At 43.6% G+C, this 26,775-nt stretch overlaps 2 protein-coding genes across 4 annotated transcripts in view; one reads left to right on the top strand and one right to left on the bottom strand.

The window, feature by feature from the left end:
* Positions 1-4,553: 4,553 nt before the first annotated feature.
* On the bottom strand, positions 4,554-14,683 carry CHAC2 (ChaC glutathione specific gamma-glutamylcyclotransferase 2). Of its 2 annotated transcripts, XM_072140359.1 has the most exons (3): positions 14,426-14,683; positions 8,579-8,614; positions 4,554-4,969 (listed from the first exon to the last, which is right to left on the bottom strand). In XM_072140359.1, the coding sequence occupies exons 1-3, from the start codon at positions 14,672-14,674 to the stop codon at positions 4,586-4,588; spliced, it is 669 nt and encodes a 222-aa protein (XP_071996460.1). In that variant the 5' UTR covers positions 14,675-14,683; the 3' UTR covers positions 4,554-4,585. The 2 variants fall into 2 exon arrangements, with proteins under 2 accessions (XP_071996460.1, XP_071996461.1); XM_072140360.1 differs by lacking the exon at positions 8,579-8,614.
* Positions 14,684-14,704: 21 nt separating this feature from the next.
* The window catches only part of ASB3 (ankyrin repeat and SOCS box containing 3), an 87,203-nt gene continuing 75,132 nt past the window's right edge, over positions 14,705-26,775 (top strand). Inside the window, exons 1-3 of one of the 2 annotated variants that reach the window (XM_072140355.1) lie at positions 14,705-14,978; positions 18,659-18,860; positions 21,488-21,646. In XM_072140355.1, the coding sequence (XP_071996456.1) occupies positions 14,907-14,978; positions 18,659-18,860; positions 21,488-21,646 (433 nt within the window). In that variant the 5' untranslated portion in view covers positions 14,705-14,906. Of the gene's footprint in view, positions 15,038-18,658; positions 18,861-21,487; positions 21,647-26,775 lie in introns of both variants that reach the window. The other variant, XM_072140356.1, reaches the window with a different exon arrangement.

Raw genomic sequence — 26,775 nt, 5'->3', positions numbered from 1 at the left:
AAAATTATAGATTTTTAAAGGTGGGGAGTTAAAAATGGTAGCACAAAAACAAAAATTACCATTTCTAGATGTGTTTTGGCATATTATAGGATGGATGTTCACAATCAGTAATAAAATTCATTACTAAAACAGACTAATTTCGTGTGGGCTCAAGTCCTGGATCTTTAAGTCCTTTTTGCACAAGCGCTTTTTTAGCAACGTTCTCTGCTTGGGTTTCTGAGGTGCAGGACTTGTTATGAACACTGACCCATTGTAATCAATGAGTTTTGTCAGACATGTGAAAAGCGCTAGTGCAAGTTTATGGAGATGCATCAAAAACAGAGCAGTCATCTGCTGCCACCAGGTAATGAATGTAAAAATGCAGATCGCTCGATAACATTTGTTTAATAGATTTTAGAATAATAGACATTCTAGAACGAAAGTTATTGCAATGATTTGAATCTCTTTTTGTAGAGATAATAAAGCAAAAATGATGCATATTTTTCTGCACATGTTCTTTTGAGATGTAAATCGCTCCCATGCTCCGTAACAATCTGCTTATCCATTTGCTGGCGAACAAATATAAGTTGTGATATACAGACAGTCCAGGTGATATCAGCTCTGCCAAGGACGAGGTCTGAGGTAAGTGTCGACCCGGTGGGTGTAAAATTTCCTTTTATAACAGACTTGACGGGAATGTGGAAGAGAGAATCTTACGGAAATGGAAGATTCCTAGGAGCTGTCGTGTCCCCTTAAGGGTGAAAGCACACAACAATGGTTGGTCCATGAATTGCGCATTGTGCTATGTCCTGTTTCACAGCCTGTGGATGGGGACACTGTGCATCATAGTGATATATAATTGGTGGGGAAAGGGCACTCCTTGCATCATTTATTGCTATGATACATGAAGTTCCGACCCCAGCAGTGTGGTCGGTCTGAGACGGCACGGTGATTTACACATTGACCCCGCTCATGTCTTTTTAGCTTTAATATTGAGGTATGAAACCTGATTTGGTAACAAAGTACATTCATCTGTAAACATTTTCTGTAACGGTAATTAATTATAAATCCTATTCCGTTGTTTCTTACCTACAGGAGTTTTCAATTCTGATTGTTTTGGAGGTTGCACAAAAATGCAATTCTTGTAGATAAAGATATGTGAATAGTCACCAGGGACCTCATTTTCACTAAAGACAGGTTACATAAGCCCATCAGGGATGCAGTGCACATCTGCCTTTCTGCGTTCTCCATTGTATTTGCATTACAATATAATTGTGTGTTATAACTTAACTTGCACCCTGACAGAATCCTCTCTGTAGTCCCAGGGGTTGGGCTTTGGTTTTGATGCATTTAATAAAAAAAACAAAAAACAAGTGACTTGTCTGTGCTGCAGACTGCTCAGCTTTCAGCCCCCACCGTTGTGCTGCTGTACAGCTCCTCCTTCTCAAAGGTCACAGCCTGGTGAGCTGACATCTGTGAGAGAGGAGCTGAACATGAGCACAAAGGTGGGGGCTGAGAAGTGAGCAGCAAAGACAAGTCGCATCCAAAGTAAAGCCCAACCCGTGGGACTGCACAGAGTATTCTGTTAGGCCTATTTCACACTTGTGAGTGTGATGCAATGAACTCACATCACACTCTCATTGAGTGCTGCCTGCATCTCCCGGCCAGCACGCTGCAAACCGGAACTGAACTGACATGCCGAGTTCAATTCTGGTTCGCAGTGTCAAGCTGGGAGATGCAGGCAGTGAGGTTGCACACGTAAGGAGTGTGGTGTGAGTTTAGCACATCACACTCGAAAGTGTGGAACGAGCCTTAGGGTGCAAGGTAAGTTATAACACAGTTATCTTTCTGCTTTCTCTAAGCATTTGCATTACAATATATTTGCACTGCAGGTGTGATGGGCTTCTACAACCGGTCTTTAGTGAAATTGTGGTCCCTGGGGACAAGTTCCCTTTAATTGCCCAATTGTGCTTTTTGAGGAAATGTAGCTGCTTGTCTCAGCATGTGGGAGGGTCGGCTGGCTTGTCTGCCTGTTTCTAACTCTAGTGTTTTCCATAGGACCTTGTACATCGCAATTAGCTCAAGCTGTGGAGACTGCGATATATCTGGACTTTTAAGTCTGAAAACCAAAAATAGGGGTTTTTAACATAGAATAATGAAGGATAAATTGCATCTTCAGAATCTCCCCGATGCTGAGATAACTTTTCTGTGCTGCAGCTTCACTGGCTGGTACGCTGTGCAGGAGCATGTCTTGCCATCCCGCCTAATGGTATCTCACACAGTGGGAGGGGGAGATGTAATCTTGTACAATTTAACAACCGGTGATGGCAGAGCAGAATTTTAAGTTGATATTAGAAGGAAGGAGAGCATGTATAACAGATATAAGAAGATTACCACAGTCACGGTGTCTGGATCTATGAGTAAGTGTCCCTGGTTTATCATGATGGATTTTGTATTGTAGATTCCCTTTTAAGAGGTTGTCCTAAAGTTTAGAAGTTTTCAGGGATTGTTGTTGCCTTATTGTCATTATTCAGTACACAGTTAAAATCTCCTTCTCTGAACTCATTCTGGGCTGTGTCTGAATGTGAGGGCGATTGCTGATGTTGAACTCTTGACACAACACATTTTTTGTTCTTTGTATAAAATCCAGTATTACTTTATTTATTGGTATCTTTTTATATAATAAAAATTAATTCCTAGGATCCTTCTTCTCGGATCATGTGGTAGCCCGGTGACTTCCTGAGAAATTTATGCCTTTCTCTTTGATCAAGATGGCCACCGACTCCATACTCCATGGATTGCACCACACACATTCTCCAAAAGGGGGAGGGTGGATCACAGGCTCTAGTTATAATGGAAGAGATGATGGCTTATCATTACTAACCTAATCTCCAAGATTTTAGGATATAGCGTAAAATATTTTTCTACTCTCCTTACAGATGGTACAGGATCTAGCTGCCTATGTGATGTTGTGCTGAGGCATCACAAGATTGGTTACATATAGCCCAGTGATAAGATGGAGTGATGGAAACATTTGCTAGTGTGTGCCTTTTGATTTATAGAATTGGATTCTAGAGATGACCTATACCTGGAGGATGTCTGACAGAGTCGTATGGTAGATAGAGGCCATACCCATGAGGTGAACATTACATGGTTGATCTGATGGAGTGTTCTTAGGAATTATCACCTACTCCGTTTCCTAAGAGAACATGTCTGCTGGCCTCCACCATGAAGAGTGTAAGGTGAGGGAATTATGTTATGACTATGGTTTGATAGACGAGGCCTCGGGCTATGTTCACACCATGTTTGATGTAGACAACAGGAAAGTTCCCGCCATACGTTTTTTTAAGTTTTTGTCTGCCCGTTATATGTTGCATACTGTGCAAAAAGCCGGATGGAAAACCGGAGCAATCTAAATCTATCCTGCTAGTCGTGTATGTTCAACGGAGGCCTTTGAAGTCTACAAGGGGCTGGGCCAGAGGTTGTAAGGTCACGCCCCAAATCCTCCCAATGTACAAAATGAGGTATGAATGCAGCCTTATATACACCAGTGGGGGAGATTTATCAGGAGTGTCTGAGGTAAAACTTTTCTAGTTGCCCATGGCAACCAATCAGAGCTCAGCTTTCATTTTATAAACAGCTGTGTTAAAGTGAAAGCTGAGCTCTGATTGGTTGCCATGGACAACTGGACTACTTCCACTCCTAATAAATCTCCCCCTTTGCAAAGACCACTAGCTGGAGGTCTCCTTTAAACAGTAATATGTGAACAGAATGTGACATTGTTATTGTTCTTTACTTAATGAGAAAAACATAAATTAACGCTGTTACCAGCATGTATGCTAACTTCTAAAATTTGACCTTAACGTGGACATTTTATTGCTCAAACCAATTCCATAATTTTTTCTCCATCTGTTAATAGATGTCCTGCACAGGTGGAATTTTTCTCTGGCTCCAACCATTCCTCAACAATTAGTACTGTTTATTAAAGGGCATCTACCACCAGGAGCCTGAGGGGCTCCATTAACTATGGAGTCTGGAGCCCCTGTGTATGCAAGTGAGCCAGAGGGGCTCCATTAACGCATATGGAGGCTGGAGTCCCTATGTATGCAAATGACTCGGAGAGGCTTCATTAACACTTATGGAGTCTGGAGCACCTCTGTATGCAAATGTTACCCGAGGGGCTCCATTAACACTTATGGGGTCTTGGGCCCCTCATGCTAATTTGCATAGAGTATTTCATCCTGGTGGTAGATATCCTTTAAGTCATCCAATATGCTAATAAGGCTCTCTACTGTCAGATGGGTGGTCCTGGACTGAAACACACACATACTGGCACCTCCCACCTGACGGTAGAGAACTGACTCAACATAACGGATGCCAAACTAACGGCACGGATTGCTCAGGAACAGAAGGGGCTAGAGAAAAAAATTCCAGAGGTGGTGAAAGGTCCTCCTTAATAAATACTTTGTAAAAGGTCCTAAGTTAAGAGAAAGCACTAAAACAACTGCATATAAAAGAGCAATATCCCCATGAATGGTTAGCAATGCATAAATAAAACCAGGACTCGGTACATGTCTCCATTCCTATGGATGTACAGGGATAAAATTTATATACACTTTATATTTTGGTGTCTCTCCAGAAGGTCCCTCACTAACTTCTCTAAGGAAAAAAGGTGCTCGTCTGCCTCTTCTGGTACCAGGTCCCTGAGTGAATTTGCAAGTTCAAACAGGTATTCCGTGTTCTTCCCACTAGGCCCGACAGCATTGAATATCTGTTCTGCGATGTCTTCAAGGGGAGCAGGTCCGAGGTAGTTGGGGTTGTCACAGGTTCCGATATACAGGAGAACATTGAAGGGTTTTATTGAAGGATCCTTTGGGTAAAAGACAACAGTCGTAGTCCGGTAGCCTCCTTTCTCTCGGAAGTCTAGGTACGCCTTTACTTCTTCTTCCTTTCCCTCTGGGAGTCTGTAGGCAACGCCCCATACACAGCCCTGGTAACATGGAGGCAGGCCATTAGTCATCATCAGTGGGCACAAAGGTAGGATAAGTTCACACCCACTTACGTTACACATTTTTTTTTCCCCCATTAAAGGAAACCCGTCTCCAGGGACCTCATTTTCACTAAAGACAGGTTGCAGAAGTCCATCACCCCTGCAGTGCAAATATACCTCTCTGCCTTTTCTAAGCATCTGCATTACAATATAATTGTGTGTTTTAACTTACCTTGCACCCTGACAAAATCCTGGGGTAGTCACAGGGGTTGGGCTTTGGTTTGGATGCATTTAAAAAAACAACATGTGACTTGTCTGTGTTGCTCACTCCTTAGATTTCAGCCCCCACCTTTGTGCTACTATACAGCTCCTCCCTCCCCCACTGATGTCAACTCACCAGGCTGCGACCTCTGAGAAGGAGCAGGTAGGAGGAGCTGCACAGGAGCACAAAGGTGGGGGCTGAGATCTAAGGAGTTAGTAACACAGATGAGTCACATGTTTTTTGAAATGCATCCAAACCAAAGCCCAACCCCTTTGATTACCCACAGGATTTTGTCAGGATGCAAGAGTAAGTTATAACACACAATTATATTGTAATGCAAATGCTTAGAAAGGCAGAGAGGTATATTTGCACTGCAGGGGTGATGGACTTCTGCAACCTGTCTTTAGTGAAAATGAGGTCTCTGGAGACGGGTTTCCTTTATGCAAAATCTCCTTAAAGCTCCTTGTATCTGCATGTCTTTAAATGCCAGTATCTCCGAATCTGTGGCACACAAGAATCACAAGTGTGATCTGAAAGATGAAGGTATCAGGCTTGTGATTCTTTAAGATGACACCAGCAACATTCTAGGTACCATAGAAGCAAAGATCTGACTAATGTCAGGAAAATTTAACTTTTCTCTGTATATTTTCACAATACTTTGGATATAAATGTAATTGGGTGATATTTCACCTGAAAGAGAAAATTCTAGAGAGGACAACCCCTTTAAAGGAAATGTAAATGGTCAAAACCCATCTTGAAAAGTTTCCCTCCTCCTATATACTATTGTACCACAAACAGGAAGTGGATATCACCAACCATTCCCATTTTATATCCATATATAAATGGCTCACCCTGTGTATCAACAGCAAGCATGGTAAACCAGGGACACTTACTCATAGATCCAGGCACTGCGACTGTGAAATCTTCTTCTTATATTTGTTATCCATGGCCTCCTTCCTTCTAAAATCAACTTTTACAATTATGCTAATGAGGCAGTAGGGCTCTGGCATGCTTTACCAGAGCCTTGCCATGCTGCAGATTCATTGGCTGTTATACTGTCTCATCATCCCTCTTCTCCCTCAGCACTTCCCCACTCCCTCTTACTGTTGTGATCTCAGTAGAGAAAAACAGTGGAAGGGAAATGCTTGCACAGTTTAATAGCCTGTAAAACTCATTAGTATAATTTTAAAAGTTGATTTTAGAAGGAAGGAGGTCATGGATAACAAATATAAGAAGATTACCACAGTCACGGTGCCTGGATCTATGAGTAAGTGTCCCTGGTTTATCATGGTGGATTTTGATGGTAGATTGGAGTTTTTTAGCAACTCATACTAGTTACCTTATACCCATCCAATAATCCAACACAGCGGAAAAAAAAATTAAAAAAAGGATATATTAAAAAGCAAACAAAAATAAATACTTAATTAGAGGAAGGTCATGGCCGTCTTTCATGACAATCGAGGCTTAATACCTGAATAAACAATCCCTGACCCCACACTGGACATAGCGGAGGGATAATGTGTGATAAGGACAACTTTTAATGATGTGTAAAGCACACAGAAAGTGACAGAACAACCAGCCGAAAAAAAACAATTAACCGGGGGCTGCGTGTGGATGTGTTTATCTAGTAGTGGGCACATCATGACACGATTACATTCCAGCTATTATCCCGGCCACTGGCGACATACTACATGACGGAGCAGCTGTAAACCTGCACAGTTGGGGCCCGTGTACTTGGCTGCATTAGAACATTTAGAAGCCGCAATGACCACGTATCAATGATGTGATCTAGTGCTCTATATTATTCACCAATTGTATTTTAAAAATCTACCATCAAAATCCATCAAGATAAACCAGGGACACTTACTCATAGATTGTGATTGTAGTAATCTGCTTACCGTATTTTCCGGACTATAAGGCGCACATAAAAGCCTAGGATTTCCTTCGAAATCCAAAGTGCGCCTTATAGTCCGGTGCGCCCTATAGGAGGGCAGCGGACCCTACTTACATAGGTCCCCGCTACCGGAGACAGCAGATCTCCAGCGGGAACTGCAGACCACGCGGCACGAACAACTTCTGCCGCGTCGGTCTGCAGTTCCCGCTGGAGATCTGCTGTCTCCGGTAGCGGGGACCTATGTAAGTAGGGTCCGCTGCCATCCTCCATCTCCTCCTCCACCTCCCCTTCCCCACTCACCTCTCCGGTCTCCGCTCACCTCGATTCGTCTCCGCTCCGCCCCGGACCTCCGCCACGCCCCCGGACCCTGCGCCTTATAGTCCGATGCGCCTTATATATGGAATTATTCCATATATAAGGCGCATCGGACTGATGCGCCTTATATTCCGGTGCGCCTAATGGCCCGGAAAATACGGTATATTTGTTACCCATGTCCTCCTTCCTTCTAAAATAATTCTTATGAGCCAGAAATACTCTGGGGTTTGTTACCAGAGCCCCTCCATGCTGTAGCTTCACGTGCTGTTACACTGTCCCCTGCTCCCTAAGCAGAAGCACTTCCCTGCTTTCAACTGTTAGCTGAATTTTCCTCTGCTGCACATCAGGCAGATGGAGGGGAACACAGTGTAACAGTCTGTAAAGTCAATGCCCATAGCCTTTCTGGCTCATTAGGATAATTTTAAAAATTGATTTTATAAGGGAGGAGGCCATGGATAACAAATAGAAGATTACCACAGTCACGGTGCCTGGATCTATGAGTAAGTGTCCCTGGTTTATCATGAAGGATGTTGATGGCAGATTCCCTTTTAAAGGGGCTGGATTCTTTATGTTAAGTTTCTTGTAGTGTGTGTGTAGGTGTGTGTGTGTGTAGGTGTGTGTGTAGGTGTGGGAGGCGGGACATGATATGAGGTAATTTACCAATATCCATCTAGTAATAGCTCTGCTCCGCTTTCTTGATATGTAAAGTGAGGCCTCCTGTCTTTTACCCCATCAGCTAGAGATTTCTGACCATAAAATGGCCGCAGATGGAGGGTCATGTGATCTCTATTTGTCCATGAGCAATCGCCCTGCCAGGACCTTATTATAGTATTCATGAATATAAGATCAACGTCCTGAAAGATAGATTGGACATGGACACGTTATATATTTTGTATATTTCTCCAGTTGCTTTCACTCTTATCCTCTCTCATTTGCTGAAATCCCTGAGGACTTAGTTCCCTGACGTGTCAGATTACATAGCAGCTTATGGAGAGGGGAGGGGGAACAGTCTCCACCCAAAAAATATTGATTACCACAAGCTTTCCTCCTCATGTCTGCACTCTTGACTACCGATTTCTGCTAAACAACGGTTTCAAGAACAATACAATGAACACGTGTCACATATGAAGGGAATTACCTCAGGATCTTCCACAAGTGTCACCACTCTTCCAGGCTGCAACGAGGTGAAACAGAAACACGTGTTATTTGGATATTTTCCCCAGTAACAAGTAATATATACACTCACCGGCCACTTTATTAGGCACACCTGTCCAACTGCTCGTTAACACTTAATTTCTAATCAGCCAATCACATGGCGACAACATGACATGGTCAAGACAATCTCCTGCAGTTCAAACCGAGCATCAGTATGGGGAAGAAAGGTGATTTGAGGCCTTTGAACGTGGCATGGTTGTTGGTGCCAGAAGGGCTGGTCTGAGTATTTCAGAAACTGCTGATCTACTGGGATTTTCACGCACAACCATCTCTAGGGTTTACAGAGAATGGTCCGAAAAAGAAAAAACATCCAGTGAGCGGCAGTTCTGTGGGCGGAAATGCCTTGTGTGATGCCATCATGTCAATATGGACCAAAATCTCTGAGGAGCTTCCAGCACCTTGTTGAATCTATGCCACGAAGAATTGAGGCAGTTCTGAAGGCAAAAGGGGGTCCAACCCGTTACTAGCATGGTGTACCTAATAAAGTGGCCGGTGAGTGTATATTATGTGTATTCTGGATCGGGTCTTGTAGCTCTGTCCCATTCACTTCTGTTGGGTTAATGAACTGGGCCGCCCACGTACACATCAACACATCGGATGGGGAACTTTGCTGCAAGTTTATGATAAATTTATTGAAATCAGGGCCCAGGGTGACGGCTGGAAGCGCATCAGGGGCTGCTGTGACTACTGACTAAGGGCGATGCCACACATAGTGTTTTGAACCCGTTTTTGGTCCGTTTTTAAGCAGTCCGTTAAAAAACGCATCAGATTTTAACAATAATCTTAATTAAAAATAGTAAAAAATGGATGCGTTTTCAAAAAACTGATGTGTTTAACGCATGCGTTTAACGGACTGCTAAAAAACAGACCAAAAACGGATTCAAAACACCATGTGTGGCATCAGCCTAAGAGGGTAAGTAACCATAAATTAAAGGGGGTTGTTGTGATTGATGTGACTAGTCTACTGGTGGAATGGGGAGGTCTGCTCCAATCAGGTTAGATTCACAACACATTTTTAGCTCTCTAAAAATGGTGGTCTGGATGGTCAACTAACCCTTACACAAGACGAGGCGTAGAAAACGAGGTTTAATTACCAGAGGCGACAGAGCTTCCTTACTGTGAATCTGTGGAATAGCCTGCCTCAGGCGCTGGTCGCAGCAGGGACAGCAGAGAGCTTCAAGAAGGGTCTAGATGCCTTTTTACATCTAAATAACATTGATGGTTATGTTCTATAGAATTGTTTCCCCTAAATCCCTTCTTCATCCTTCCCTCCCTTGGTTGAACTTGATGGACCTGTGTCTTTTTTCAACCGTATAAACTATGAAACTATGTGCTCCTACAGTTCAGCTCCTCCCTCCTGAAAGTGGGAGGAGGAGTGAACGTTGGTAGCAGCCATTGATTCGGGTGTCTGTCATTTCCATATAAAGGCACTGGGGAAACAGCCACAGCGTGTGCTCAGAGGAGGCCAGGGATAGATGTCATACAATTGCATCCGTCCTTCGTGAATATTTTGTCTTTATGTGAGAGTAAACTGCTGCTTCCATCAGAAAACAGGATAATATAGCGCGGCATTCTGCATTTTTGTTTCCTGCTGGATGCGACGTGTACTGGCAGTATGGGGGAATTTATCCTGCGCTGGCATATACATGAGTGCAATCACTGGTGGTTCACTAGTAATTTTTTAGCTTATACGCCTGACATACAAGCCCTGATAAATCTCCCCCTATGTGTCTATGGATATTCTCAGCGTGTATGCCGGGAGTTTTCCTGGAGTACATGCTAAACTTGTAAATACAATGTGATGTGATCCCAGCCTTGGGCCTCATGCACACCATTGTAGTTTACCTCTGTCTGCTCAGTAAACATCGTACAATGTGCAGAACACAGGATTAATCTTTCCATCCTGTTCCCACCTGCTCAGCAATATATACACTCAGCTGAGGCCATTGGTGGTATTGGGGACAGATGCCACTGTATTGCATCCACCCCTGGCCTCTGCTGAGCATATACAGTATATGGCTCAGCAGGAAGGGAGGTCCCCGGTGATGTCACTGTTCATATAAGGACAGTGACATCACTAAGGAAACCCTCTGAGGGTGCGGTCACACGTACCGCTAGCGATCAGGCCGAAGCCCACCCGTTTACGCCAACGCTAGTGTTATGTGTGATGGCACCCTGAACATCGGCAGCAGCCAATCACTCCTTCTCCCCCCACATTCAGGGGAAGGGGAGGAGCAGGAGGTCTTATTCCACTGTATAAGAATATGTAAGAACATGGTGTCATGTAAATGAAGTCTAAAAAGGAAATTAGGAGGGTGGGTCTGAAACCTACCAGAAAAAGGGGACATTATAGATGGGGCACTACAGGAACAGAGGCAAAATAATCAGAACGCCCTGTGCCATATTTTAAAGTCTTTAAAGAAAATAATGTTGTCCATAGATAGAAGAAAGCAGCCATGTTTTTCAAAAAACAGCGCCACGCCTGACCATGGGCAGTGCAGGGTATTGCAGTCAAGCCCTTTTCTTCTCAATACAGCTGAGCTGCAATACCGGCACTAACCATGGTCAGGTGTGGTGCTGTTTTTGAAACAAAGCTGCCATCTTTTGCAGACTCTGGACAACCCCTTTAATGGGATATCATATCATTATATAGATCCCTCCTGCCTCGTAATATATTCTACATGGATCTACCTCTCCAAACACTTTGTGCTGAATCATCCTAAGTTTGCAGGAATAGTAACAGCGTATCCTTAGAAAACACAAAATTCAGATTTTACTGATATGAATCACACAATGGGGCGAGACGTCTAATGCTTATACAGCAAAACGCTATAGGAGGAGGTAACATGAAAGTACCAAAGACTCGCACTGTGTGACCTGCCACATCTTCCCAGCAGATAGACCCCAAATATCGAATGTATGGGACATGTTATTGTTATAGATCCAGGCACCGTGACTGCAGTAATCATCTTATATTTGTTATCCATGGCCTCCTTCCTTCTAAAATCAACTTTTATGATTCTGTTAATGAGCCACAAGCCTTCAGTGCTGCAGATTCATTGGATGTTACACTGTCTAACCCGTCCCCTCGGCACTTCCCCCCAACCTTCTGCCTGTAGGAGGCAAGTGCTCCTGTACAGTTTAATAGCCTGTGAAGCTACAGCACAGAGGGGCTCAGAATGACTCGTTAGCATAATTGTAAAAGTTTATTTTAGAAGAAAGGATGCCATGGAAAGCATATATAAGATGATTACCACAGTCCTGGTGCCTGGATCTATGAGTAAGTGTCCCTTACGATGGATTTTGATGCTAGATTTCCTTTAAAAGGAGTATTTCAAGTTGGTGAAACATAGAACTGATCTGTAGGACGTGCAACACAAGGACCCTCAGGTTGCGTTCACACGTTGCGTTTTGGTCGCGTTTTCATTGCGTTTGAAACGCATTACAACAGCTGATGAGAGGTAATTTTCCTAATTACATTACCGTTTACGTTTGTTAACGCAATGTTAACGCATGCGTTAACAAAGTGCATATGTTAACATTGCGTTTACAATGCGTTTTGTAAACGGAAATGCTAAGTGTGATATAATTAGGCAAATCACCTCTCCTCAGCTGTTGTATATGCGTTTCAAACGCAATGAAAACGCAGGTCAAAAGCAACTTGTGGAAGAGCCCTCACTCATCAGCCGATTGATGCTGCCTTTGGCAGCTAGATGCACAGCGCTGTTCCATGCCTAGTGGCCAATCTGTAGCACTGCAGATCACATAGCAGGTTACTTCCTGTGACAAATTCTAATAGTCGATGGTGGTGGGTGCCGAGTAATTGTGACAACCCGTCCTATGGAATCAATTTCTTTGATGTAGACGCCCCTCTCGTTAACATGTCATAAACATATGTCAGGCATTTCAAACATGGCCGCAGAGGAGGGTTTTGCGATGAAGTGACTGAGAAGGATCTGTGAGAAACAGCCACATGACACGGATCCTCTGCTGACTCACAGCAAGGTCGAGGTGGATATTTTGCCAAACCGAGCAAAACACAGAGAATGTCATTAGGTTTATAGGTCAAATCCTGATGACAGGTTCCCTTTATGTCTGGGGACATTCCAGTGACACACCCGCAATGATTACGTCACATTGGTGCAATGTAAAGGTCATCAATGAACTCCACCCCTTCATGGAGAACGGATGGAGGGTTTCTCTCTTAAAGGGTAGTACCATGTTTTAGCCCTTATTCACATGTTAGGATGATAATAATCTGATCAGTGAGGGTCTAGCTGCTGGGACCCCCCATGACCATGAGAACGGACCTTCAGCAATCCGGACAACTGGGTCCCCTTCTCAGTAATTGAATGAAGTGCCAGGTCCAGCATGATCAGCGGGGGGTCCCAGGAAGTGGAAATCCCACTCAATGAGGCTGCGTATATTTTGCGGTTTCAAACGTGACACAAGTGCTCCGAGTGAGGGGCCAGGGACATTTATCTTAAAGGGGTTGGCCACTTTACACACGTTACAAAAAACATGAGGTAAGTGTGAAAGGCGGGATATTAAGTCATAGATGTATATTGGTAAATTATCTAATATCCTGCCCCCCACACATTACAAAAACATGAGGTAAAGTGGCCAACCCCTTTAAGTTTGTAAATGGTTGTCTAGTTTTGGTTTTTGGCTTGCTTCATTTAGTTGTATGTTAGTGGTTGATAAATGAGGCATGAGAGTGTTTTTTTTTCTGTCCAAATGTTTAAGCAACCCCTCGAATACGCCTGCTCAGGACTGGAGTTTATTTGCACAAATATTGTCAACTTTTTCAGACATCCACGTCTGGATTATTAAGATCTGTTGCGACAAACTTTGCAAAACGAAAGAAAATGTCACAGATTTTGATGCAATTACGCCAGAAAGTCGCAAAAGAAAAATTTTAAAGTATGATAACTGCCTCCCCCACCCCCCAATGTATCTTGCATTGTTTAAAAAAAATGCAACACAAACTGTGCGTCTGAACGCTGCCTTAGCTTGTTATCTTCAATGGCAGTATATGCGGGATAAAAATCTGATTGGTAGGGATCAGACCTGATTTTTAGATTGGGTCCTGTTCTCACTAGCTGAAGAAATTGGATCCTGCGGTTCCATTCAATGTTGTGAAGGTGTCAGAAATTGCTGAGAAAAGCGCTCAGGTATCTCCCCCAGTGACATAGACAATGAATAGGATGAGTGCTTTCACTTACCACAATCCCATAGTATTGAATGGAGCGGTAGGACGGGTGCTTCACCTGCTGCTCCTTCCATTAGTGAGAACAGGATCCCCGTTTTTAAACTGATGGGGGGTCCCTGCAGTTGAACCACAACCGATCAGGGAATAATAACCAAATTTGCAGCAACCCCTTTCAATACACATGTATAGCAGGCAGGTAACTGGACTGATCAGTCCTTTAGGTACCTCTTAGTCCTTATTTATGGTACCTGGGACAGTTCATGGTGGGAAATAAATGGTATAAAGGGATTTATGATATGTTTTTGTACTTGGGTTCCCATTATTTTTATATTGTATTGTATTTTATATTGTATTTTTTTTATCATGTATCATATTCACTATGTACATGTTCTGCAAATTTATATATAAAAATGCACAAACATTTTGAGACAATGGATGCATCACGTGATGTGTTCCCCCTATGTATGGCACAGCACGGAGCAGGCAGGGTCACTGTGACAATGGCCCCTGTGACCCTGCTGACTAGGGAGGACTCACAGCTCTAGCCCTTGCTCCTACCTTGCCCGGGACCCCTCGGTGGTCGGTGCTGCCCTGCCAGAACCTCCTGCTGTAACACGTGATGTAGCCCACCAGCTTCTCCTCGTACGGGAAGTCCACCTTCCAGATCAGGGAACCGTAACCGAACACCCACATGATGTGACCGGCGACAAGTCCCACCGCGATGTACAGTGCCGGCCGGCAGCGGCCAATGTGGGCGGGGCCTAACCGTTCAGCTGTCACCAAAGCCCCACCCATTCGCCTGTCCATCCAATGACGACTCACCGCAACGCCTTTCGGGAAATGTAGTCCGACGTCAATTTATTTGAACGAGCTTTATTGCTTCGTGACAAAAGCGCGTAAAGATTTTTAACAGAAAAAAAAAAAACCTCAACCACCTAATATTATATCTGGGTTTAGTGACAAATATTAGCACTGACGAGGGATAGGCGTTTTAATTGGTTATAAGCTTTGATGACTTGATGAGTGGGCGGGGTTTGTTATGTCACCTGATGTAACGAGCTGTGTGAGAGGCAAAACACAGCGCGGGAGAGGGAATGATCCGCGGCTGCAGGTACACGGGGGACGTCATAGGCCGTAGTGTGGTCGCTCCCCGGTGTAGTCGGGTCACAGGTTTGCTGGTTATTTTCCTGGCTAGGTCAAATGTAGCAGTGCCCTGATTGTAATGTCACTACATTATGATGCTACATCTATTCTTGTGTATTCTGATTAATTAAAAGCAAATTTTTTTTAGTTTGATATCATTGAGGTCATTGTACAGAAAAAAATAATAATATTTAGATTTTTTTCAGTGTAGAGATTTAGCAATTATTTTTTAAGAGCTTGTGGGTGGCCATATTGGATACAAACTCACCTTAGTCTCTGTATAGACATTGCAGCAGGAAGGGGGCGCTTTATGGCAGCTGTAATGTATGGAAATATGTGTGTGTATATATATATATATATATATACATACATACACTATTACTCTACTTAGGGTGATGGCACACGTGGCGTTTTGAACGCGTTTTTGGGCCATTATTAAGCTGTCCGTCAAAAAACGCATGCGTTTTTCACCAGTTCGAATTAAGATAATTGGTCAAACCTGTCAAAAACGCATGCTTAAAAACGGGCCAAAAATGAGTTCGAAACGCCACGTGTGCCATCACCCTTACTCTTATTACTGCAAAGAAGCTTTCAGAGTTGCCGCCATATGCTGTTGAGGCTCTGCTCCTTTCCTGACAAGCAGGGCAAGAAACTATTCCAATTCGCTGCTCAGCAGTATGTTTATCACTTTGAATACCTGATTGTAATATATGTTTAAGAAAGTTGTGACCCATAACTAAATACTTTCATAACAGTATATAGATAGGAAAGATTGTAAAAGGGGATGTCCATGATCTAGAAATGAACTAATGCTTGCTCCCAGCGTGGCACCACCTAAAATTGTATTGCATTATTATTTTTTGGGTCCATAGTAGTACACTTCTTTTTTCTCTTCAGTGCATAGCGTGGCACCACCCGTCACTATCGGCCTTTGTGCTATTCAGGGGCTCAGCTGTGGCATCACGCTGACAATGCGTACCCACTGCATCTTGTGGCTTGTGTTGGTCTGTCCGTTTTTTATATTTGCATGGGGCAAATTACATCTCCTTTAAAGAGGACCTGTCGCCTGTAAAAACGACACTAGGAAATGCTTATTAAAGTAAGCAGCTCCTAATGCTACCACAGTTGTAGCAGTGTTACACTGCTCGCGTTATCGAAAACCTCTGATAATGCTAGCAGACACTGCTGCGCTGTACACTAGAAATGTGGACCGCGCTGATAGCGGTCCAGCGTATTCATGAGGGGGGCGGCTTTAGGGACGGTGACTGCCCTATGACCCGCGGCAGTCACCTTTGGCCTATGGAGTGTGAGGGGCTGTCCGGGGAAGAGGCAGCGCCTCGGACCGCCCCCTCATGAATACGCCGGACCGCTTCCAGTGCCTCTTCCTTGGACACAGGTGTTTCTAGTGTACAGCGCGGCAGTGTTTGTTAGCATTATGTCACACTGCTGCGTCTGTTTTAGCACTAGGAGCTGCTTACTTTAATAAGCAGCTCCTAGTGCCGTTTTTATAGGTGACAGGTCCTCTTTAATTGTATATAATCAATATCTGGGTTCCTGACCTAGTTTCAGTAATTGTTCACTTACCTGAATCCCCTCTGGTGTGAACACCCTCTTAAAGGACTCACAAAAAGTAAAAAAAAAAAATACAGATACTCTCTTCTGCTCCTCTTTATCCCGGCGCGTGCATTAGCTAATCTTGTGGCCGGTTTCTCACGTGGTGTTTTTGTTGCGTTTTCCAAAATGCAAGTGGGAGGGGGGTTTGTCTGAAACGCATGCATTTCCAAATAAACGCATGCGTAGCATTGCAAACGCATATGCGTTTTGGCGAAACACCCTCCCACTTGAATTTCGGAGGCGTTTAAAAACACAACGAAAACGACACGTGGGAAACCGGCCTGACACACCGGGATCACCTAGAAAACAGAGATGAATATCAGGCCAGAGCCTGGAGACGAGCTGTTCGGCGATCTGGGCTGCTAATTATTCATTGCCCCATGCAGGAGGCGTGCATAATAAGTAGCCCGGAGCACCAGACATCCCATTCCCTTGCTCCGGCCTGATTTTTATAAGTCTTTTTGTAGGTGATCCCCTGGCATGTGAAGATTAGCCAAGACAAGCACCAGGATAATGTGGAGCAGAGGTGAGTATCTGTAGGTTTTGTAAAGTTTTTGTGAGTGGTAGATTTCCTTTAAGCTATGTCTAGCCAGGGATTTATATTCCGGAAAATACACGTCATGTTCCCAGAAATTCATATAAAATACATAAAGGTTTTATTGTAAATTTCATTGAAATTTCCGTCGGGTGTGGTCCGTATGTGTCCTTGGTCGGATTCAGAGCCTGTTCTGCTAGTTGACTGCAATAAATGACATAGAAGCTTTTAAAGGGTTTTTAAATGACACTTTCACCGGATATTATCCCAATAAACTACTAGCACCCTCATTAATTCGTTATTTTAAGTGAACTTTTACCCATATACGGTAATCTCATCCAAAATCACATGACAATGAGCAGAGAAGGGTCTTATTTGCCGGAGATGAGTCAATTTCACAGACTGCAGAGGGAATGTCACTTCAGACTCCGTTATCTTCAGTTCCATAGTACCTAGAAGCTTTTGGTATCAGACTATATACATCCGGCTTGTGGTTCTGTGGCCTTCAGAACCAGAGATACAGACAGTTAAATAAACAGGCAAGAACTGAATCTTAATCTACAGATCACATTTCCAACTATTTCTTTAACTGTCTGTATCTCCAATACGATAGCTCAGGGAACAACAAGCCTAACACACTATGAAATGCATTCAAACTGCTCCCAAGCCCATTCCTTCTGCTGTAATATCTCACCAGAAGCTTACTGCTCTTACTCAGAGCAGAGAGGAGGGTCTGTGCTGTGACATCTCACTGAGGAGTGCACCAAGTCCAGCTACAATCCTATAATATAAATGCATTTTTCACAGTCCTGCTGCTACACAAAGGTATGACTACACAAATTTCCTGGGAACAATAGATTGGCTGCAATTAAAAATTTTAATGTGAACGTTACCTCACTGGAGACCGCCCTGAGCGTACACTTAGCGGAAGCCGGGGACGGATGCAGTACTTTGCATCCATCCCCCATGGGCTGTTATGGCCTCCACTGAACTTATGCGTTGCTCAGCAGGAGGGAGTAGGTGACAAAGATGTAGCTTGCTGCGTCTTTCCATCCAATGCTTTTCAGACGGAGGCAAAAAGGTTGCCCCCACCTGCCAGTATATGGGATCTTTCCTGGCGTTTACAATGTGAATGTAACCTAAATCAATCTGTTGATTAGTTTCCCCCTAAATTTCCCATATTTCTTAATATTTCTAAGAAAACCAATCGGCTCCATACGGATCACCTAGCCGTCACCTGTCATAAATCTGCAATTGGTAAATGGCATCGGCTCGTTTTCCTGACTCCACCGATCCATCCGTCTGTCAGCGGGTAATTACTACTGTCTGCAGACCGTACCGCGCCATACAAAGAAGTTCCCTACTTCATCAAGACGGCGCCGACTGTCAAATCCCTCACGTCTCCCGCTCTTCTAGCCGCGGCACGTTATTGTTAGGAAAAGTTAACCGGCTTCTCCCGCTTTACCATTTTGGTTATTGAACTTCTGTCTTGTGTACAGGTGGAAATGGATTTCTCCGAGGCGTATACTGATAGATGTTCTACTGTCGGACACGCAGCTCGCGGAGGTGATATAAAATCCTTGAGGAAACTAATTAAGAAAGGAAGCAGCGTGGATGTGCCTGATAACAGAGGATGGATGCCAATTCATGAAGCCGCGTTTTCGGATGCCGCTCCGTGTTTACAGCTGTTAATTAATTCAGGTAGAGGAGTTATTACAGGCGACGCGATTTGCTTGTTACCCGCACTTCTAACACCCGGCTTAGTCTTCCCTTTATGAGCGTATTCTGATTAGACCTCATTGTCTCCTATTCATATATTCAGCTCATTTTCATGGTTCACTTTTATTTTTTAAGGGGAATCTATAAGCAGTTTTGGCCATTAAAAGTTGTATCCAGTGTTGGTTAGTAGCCATGGAGAGCTGTGTAACCATATCTCTGTGTATGAAGTAGCAGCAGGGCTGTGAAAAGTGAAGTTAGAATCTAGCTATGCAGCTTTTGCAAGGGCTCTGGGCGGGTCAATAAACCTGAAGAGCCTCCTGCACTCTGCACTCTCTGCTAGGAGTCGGAGCTGTATCAGGATTTTGGTTGGATACTTACAGCAGAGGGGAGGGGCTTTGGAGCAGTTTATTGCAAAGAGCCTGAAAGACCTGCCCAGAGCACTTGCAGGAGCTGCAAACCTGGATTCAAAGTTAACTTTTCACAGTCCAACTGCTACTTTCTACACACACAAAGGTATGGTTACCCTCTCCGGGGCCTATACCTAGCACTGTCTGCAGTTTATTATGGTCAAAACTGATTGTGAATTCTTCATTTTGTATAAATCATGGCCCTTTTTGACAGTATATTGGTGCAAAGATAAAGATAACTTTGCCACAATTTGTCCTGAGACCATTGTAATTGGAGGAGCTGCTGTAATCTCCTACTTCCTGATTGTTCCCCTTAAAACATAACTAAACATTTTTACTAAATTGCATAGATCAGTTTATAATAATAAACTTTGTAAAAAAGTTTATTTATGATACATTTTTTCTTTGTTTTGTTTTTTTCCTCCTTTCTTTATGCTTAGCAGTTTGTAACTAATTCAGCTTTCCTTACCCTACTCCCATTGAGATCTGATAGAGAAGGAGAAGCAATTAAAGTAATGACTCCTTACAGACAGTCACTGGATAATCTAATTTCCTTTCAGAGCTGAATTATCATGTGAAATATTCTCTAGGTATGGAAAGAGTTAAGAGGATAAGAAGAAAGCTAGCTGATTGGTGAGGGTCCGACTGCTGGAACCCCCCTAATCATGGGAGTTCTGTTCTAACTAATAAGCATGTGCCTGGCATGTGCCCCGCCACTCCATTCACTGACTATATGGGTAGCGGAGTTAGTCCTGCAAAGTGCTTGGCTATCTCTAGAATTCCCATCTCTGTTCTCCAGATCGAGGGGGTCCCATTCAAATTATTGGTCAGGATTAGAGATGAGCTGACTCAACGTTCGGGTTCGGCCGCATGGCCCGGATACATTGGTGTATTGGCAGTCAAACACCAACCAAGGCCCTTACCAACTAGCCATGGCTATCATTTGCCAGGGGGACAACTCAGCAATCGTAGCCATGGCTACTTAGTTGGGACGTCAATTTTCCAGATTGGCAGCAGTATGTCCGGGTCATGCGGGGGAACCTGAATCTGAATGTCGGGTCCACTCATCTCTAGTTGGGATCCCACCAGTCAGACTCTCCATGATCAACTACTGAACTTGAGAAATCCCTTTAATATTTAGACTCCAGTATGTGCTGTTCATGAAATGGTGAAGGCTTTCAGAAACACTGCTCACTACAGGAGAAGAAAGGAGCAGCAAAAAAAAAAAAAAGACCACATTGAAGTTTTTATCTTACAAAATTGATTATTTAGACTTTAATTTGCAGGTTGAGTTTTTTTAATAGGACTGGTCTTTGTATGGAGGAGAGACACCTTAAAAGGTCCCGGATGCACCCCCTTTGGTCACTTCCCTGTCCATAATGCCACTAGTACACATGATATAGTTTTGGTTAAAGGAACTCTCCAGTCACAGCTATTGTATTTATTGGATTACACCTGGTGCAGGGTGGAGCAGGACTCTAAGTTCTAGGGATACAATGAATATGAGTCCTGCTCCTCCCTTCAGGCCCTGCACCATGATTATCCAATGAACTAGCTGTGACTGGAGCGTTTTTTTGACCTTGGCTAAAGATAATTCCTGAAAAATTAATTACATAGTGATTCATCATCTTACACGACCAATCCGCTTTTTCTTCGCAGACATTTCTCCGCCCTGTCTGAGCGTTTTTTGCGATCCTCGGGTATATACACGATGGGGGTCATTTACTAAGGGCCCGATTCACGTTTTCCCGACGTGTTACCCGAATATTTCCGATTTGCGCCGATTTTTCCCTGCATTGCCCCGGGATTTTGGCGCACGCGATCGGATTGTGGCGCATCGGCGCTGGCATGCACGCGACGGAAATCAGGGGGCGTGGCTGAGCGAAAACCCGACGTATTCGGAAAAAACGCCACATTTAAAAAAAAAAAAAAAAAAAATGTGTAGCGAAAATTGCACTTACCTTCACTCAGCCCGGCTCGGTGTATTCCAGTGCGTTCCGATGCTCTTCAGCGCAGCAGCGCCACCTGGTGGACGACGGAGGAACTGCCTTAGTGAATCCCGGCCGGACCCGAATCCACCGCAGAGAACGCGCCGCTGGATCGCGAATGGGCCGGATAAGTAAATCTGCCCCAGTGTCCTAATAAACCTGTGAGTAGAAATTGCATTCAGTTTACTGATAAAATATGATTCTGCTTTTACAGCAAAATCCCGATCGTATGTAAAATCAAAAACCTTTGAAGGAGAATCCGCTCTCCATCTTGCAGCAAAAGGCGGGAGTGTTCGATGCACTGAGATCCTGCTACGAAGCGGTGCCGATCCCAATGACCTCACCAATGATGTGACAACACCGCTCTTCCTAGGTAGGTTACAACTCATTTCTGTTGTGTGTTCATTCATGAATGTCCTCAACATCCTAGACCTTGCAATTCCAAAACCCACCAGCCATGTACATAGGCAGTGTAGGCATGTTTACTAGTTGCAGAAACTTTCCATATTGTTTTTATTTAGATTTTGTATTATTTCTGTTTTTTAAGAGGCATCTCCCTTTGATGTACCCATATGAGGGCTTGATTTTTGGGGGGAGGAGTTGTGTTTTCTAATGACACCATATGATTGATAGGGAACCTACACCATTCTGATTAATATTAATCTGATTAGTGATCAGTAATAAGAAAATTCGGGAATTTAATGATGGTTTTACACAATTATAACTATTTAATGCTAGTAAAGGATTTCACTGATTTCCATGTAATGTTCCTCCTTCCCTCACTGCTTAGATGCTATATGTCTCCATCCATAACATTGGATAATTCGCTTACTAACTCCATACTATATATTCCATTTAATATTACTTTGAGCTATGATCATAGTAATAATTTCTTTCTTCTTCCTAGTTCTCTGTAATGTATCTGTAACGTGTGAGGTTCTGCTGATCTCTTAGGGCAAGTTCCTCATTATCAAATGTCTTCTTTTTCTGTTTTCTCCTGCAAGGATCTGCAGCAGCTCCAGACAGACTCAAAGGATAAACTAAATACAGATCTTGATAGATGTGGAGTTAAGCCCTTGGGGTCCAGAAAACAAGATAAGGGCGCACTCACATGAACGTATGTCCGCCGGGAAAGATAGGGCATGTCCTATCTTTTTCCCCGTGTACAGTGCCGCACAGTACCGCCCCGGGCGCCTTTTGCCGGCTTATGGGGGGGGGGGCGTATATACGGCCACAAGCTAGCAGCCGTATATATGTCCTCCCAAGGGTTGTGTGAATGCAGCCTAGGACTGAAAAATCATGGCAATAGGCTTAATACAAGAGGCAACAAATTGGTATGGGTGCAGTTTCTCACTCCGCCTCATGATGGAGTGGTAGGGCTATCTATCACTGATGGTTTTACCATACTCATATACAGATAATTTACAGGGTCTCATGTACACAATTGTAGTAGCTCAGTATATAACAACAGCACTAGAATATATATAATACCAGAACCGTGCACCTTACAGAAATGCAGTACCATAACCAGGCTCCTTACCGAAATACAGCACCAGAAACAGGCTCCTTACCGGAATACAGCACAAGTAAAAATACACAGTGCCTTCCTTCTAGAACAGATTGACATGTATACAATACAACAAATTAGAGATGTGGTTAAAATTGATTCTAGTCTGTGGATGTGCCCCTCACCAGCTCCAAACCAGCCCCTGCCCTGTAGCAGAATTGGCTGCTCATAGACTTGGATTCTTTACTGTAAAAGCAGTGAGATTGTGGAAGTCTAAGACGCACACAGCGCTGCTCATTTGACGCGGGCAGCAACGTTACCACTGCCTCCGTCCTTTGTGTGACCCAGTCGCATTTGGTTGCTTAGGCGATGCACTTGGGTCATAAAGGTGGCAGGGGCTGGCTGGCTATGTATACTAGGGGCATTGGGCTGGCTGGCTATATACTAGGGGCATGGGCTGGCCTGCTATATACTAGGTGGCAGGGGCTCGCTGTTTATATACTAGGTGGCAGGGGCTCGCTGTTTATATACTAGGTGGCAGGGGCTGGCTGGCTATATACTAGGTGGCAGGGGCTCGCTGTTTATATACTAGGTGGCAGGGGCTGGCTGGCTATATACTAGGTGGCAGGGGCTCGCTGTTTATATAGTAGGTGGCATTGGCTGGCTGGCTATATACTAGGTGGCATGGGCTGGCTATATATACTTGGGGAATGGGTTGGCTATATATACTAGGTGGTGTGGGCTGGCTGCCTGTATATACCTGGGGCATGGGCTGGATGGCTATATATATCCTTGGGGCATGGGCTGGTTGTCTATATGGTCTTGTCTACTAGGGGACAAGTGGCTGGCTAGGTATATACTAGGGGGCTGGCTGACTATATACTGTGGAGCAGGGGGCTGGCGGGCTATATACTGGGGGGCAGGGGGTTGGCTGGTAATATACTGAAGGGAGGGGTCTGGCTGTCTATACTGTGGGGCAGGGGCTGGTTGACTATATACTGTAGGGCATGGGCTGGCTGGCTATATACTGTAGGGCATGGGCTGACTGGCTATATACTAGGGGGATGGGGGCAGGGGGCTGGCTGGCTTTATACTGGTGGCATGGGCGGCTGGTTATATACTGGGGGCATGTGCTGGCTATATACTAGGGTGATGGCTATATACTGGGGGCAGGCTGCTGTCTAGCTATATACTAGGGGAAAGGTGCTGAATAGCTATATACTGGGTGGAGGCTGTAAGCAATGCTTTCCCACCCTAGGCATATATCCGAGTCAATAGGTCTTCCCAGTTTTTGGTGTTAAAATTAGGGTTATACTTGAGTATATACAGTAATTTTAATGTGAAACAAATTGGACCGAAGGCATGACGTAGGGCAGGATTTTTTCTTATTTTCTGTGTTTTACTTTTCATACCCAATGACAGCCGCACTACTCCGCTAATGCCACAAAGATGTACTGCAGGTTTGCCCAGATTGCGGTCCTGGCATAAGAATTTATGTTACAATTTTTGGATCAATGACCTGGTAAACAACGCGCTGCTTTAAAAAGTATGTGACCTTTAACGGTTTTGCAAAGTTGCGCCGGTTCAAAGAACACAAATCTACGTTATTAATGTGGCTCTTGGCCGCCATGTCCTTTTTCCAGTGAGTCGCTGCTAGTAAAAGCGGCGCCGCTACATATTAACAGAACGGACTCCAATACTAGTAATGTCTTTCAATTACTGCCCGATTTGTACTTTTAACACGAGACGCTGTAGCGGTAAATTTGCTGTCAAGAATAACAGACGTGGTTCATCCAGGAACACAGCGAGGATGGTTACGTTCCAGCGAGAGAACGAGTGGCCGCCACCTAGAACGATGATGATGATTTTTTTCCCGCAGTGGTTTGATGTAGCAGAGCTATTGCCCCTTATGTAACACAAATCATTAGGGATAAATTCAGTTTCACAACAAGTATCTGTGTCTGAAAAATTATACTAGTGCTTGAATCTCAGCAGTCGCTACACTGTAACATTATATTTTTATTTTCAAATAGTCTTGACTTTACAGCACACCTATGTGTTGTCATGGCTACAGACTACAAACAAATCAAATGTAGTCAGATCCCACTTAAAGGGTATCCATCACCACAATTTACCTACCCAAACCAACTGTAATGTTATGTAGGGCTATGACCACATTTGCCACCTGCGCCCTTGTTTTTATTTTCCAGCAGCTCCTTCCAGGCCAAAAGTGAACTTTACTTTGGCGTTAACAGAACCTTAAGGCTCTAGCTCCACAGCAATACCAACACCTTCTGTGGCATTGCCATCACACAGTGGCTTTTATCATCCAATCCTCTTCATCTATGTCTGGGTTCAGCGAGATGTGGAGTCTGAGCCCTGAGGTGCTCCTCCATAGCACTTCACCCTAATTTGCATATTTCTAAGGTGAAGTTTTTGCATAGAAGGGGCAGCTAGACATTAAAAAACTACCTTTGCCATGTTTGGGCATAGCCCTACATAACCTAGCAGTTACTTGGTTAGGTAAATCATGTTGACAGATTCCCTTTAACCCTTTTGTGACCAATGGTCATTGGTGCCTGAATGTCCAAGTAAATTTTTTGATGTTCTGCTTCTGTTTTTATCTTTATATAATTTGCTACAAATGTTAAAAAATGAGCTTTTTTGTCCTTATTTTAAAAAAACCTTAGAAGAAAAAAGTGGTAACTTTTACCAAAATACGGTACGTTCTAAATATGCACATCCATCATTCCATCACCCTTTCCCAGGTTCAGCTATAGATGCAGAGGGTGCATGTACTTCTGCAAAGTGAAAGTCTTTCCTGCAGCTTCTACTACCTTCTGCCTTCAGCTGACAGGTTCTCCTGAACCCTGCCACCTAGAAACACAATTCTCATATTCCCCCCTTTTAATGTGATTTAAGGATTCTATATGGATGCCTAACATAATCGGAGTTACAATCAGACATAGAAAACTACAAATCTTTTTGTACAACTCACTTTAAGGGTGAATATTACTGGTTCTGTTCACCATACCCAATCCAAATATCATATTAAAGGGAAGATTCTCCTTTTTTAATCCTTTCCTGCCAAGGGCGTATCTCATACACCCTCACAGAGTGGCATATGTATAACCAAGGACATATGTGGGCTATAACATCGACTCTTTGGCACCTAGAAACATATTTCTATTTGAAAAAGTGAATAGCTCCTGTCACCTAGAAACACTATTTTAGATTAATTTGAAAGAAGAGATTCTTCTCTTTTATAAAAGAAGTATGTTGGAATTTGTACAGAAAGTATAATGTAAAACAATAACATTAATTTGCTGAAATGGGAATACCTTTAAAATTTCCTCCAACAAACCAAATTCATGCTGATCAGCAATCTAAAATAGATTTGGGGAGATTTATCATCAGTCTCTCACAGCAGAACTGTTCTTGTTGCCCATGGAAACCAATAAGAGTTCAGATTTCATTTTCCTACAGCGATTTATAAAATTAAAGCTGAGCTCTGATTGGTTTCCATGGGCAACTAGAACAGTTTTACCTCAGAAACTTAATGATAAATCTCCCCCCATGATGTCCGCAATGACTTTACCAATGATTGAATTATAATGTGGTGATAATCAGACCATTGTTACACATTTCTGACAGGAATTCTCTTCGGTCCATCAGGGGAGATCATTTAGGATGGTTTACCACACTTAGACTTTCTAGTTATTCCTGATATTTATCCACTTACTCATCAGTTTAAGGATAATTCTTTAAAACCGTCTATTGATAATATAATTGACAGAAATCTCCGAGAACTTCGACCACGGCCTTTAAACTCAAACTAGTAGTTGACACCCTGACAGATGATTTGTGTGGGTGCTGCTTTTACCCCTGTGATAAGCTGTCTGAGGTTTTAGTTTAGCATTCAGTATTAAATTATAGAGATTGCTCATCTTTCATGCATAAAATGCCGACTGTGCGTTTAGTACACCTCCACAGTT

Source organism: Engystomops pustulosus, chromosome 3 (genome assembly GCF_040894005.1).
Source record: "Engystomops pustulosus chromosome 3, aEngPut4.maternal, whole genome shotgun sequence".
In the NCBI taxonomy this organism is placed as follows: domain Eukaryota; kingdom Metazoa; phylum Chordata; class Amphibia; order Anura; family Leptodactylidae; genus Engystomops; species Engystomops pustulosus.
Note: the sequence above shows the minus strand (reverse complement) of the source record. Positions and strands in the feature narration are given on the sequence as shown.

Excerpts from the sequence above, each read along its gene's own strand:
- CHAC2 (XM_072140359.1), bottom strand. The coding sequence starts at position 14,674 with ATGGACAGGCGAATGGGTGGGGCTTTGGTGACAGCTGAACGGTTAGGC. Across the intron at positions 8,615-14,425 it reads ACCGAGGGGTCCCGGGCAAG|CCTGGAAGAGTGGTGACACT; the intron begins GTAGGAGCAAGG and ends ACCTCGTTGCAG. Across the intron at positions 4,970-8,578 it reads CACTTGTGGAAGATCCTGAG|GGCTGTGTATGGGGCGTTGC; the intron begins GTAATTCCCTTC and ends CCATGTTACCAG.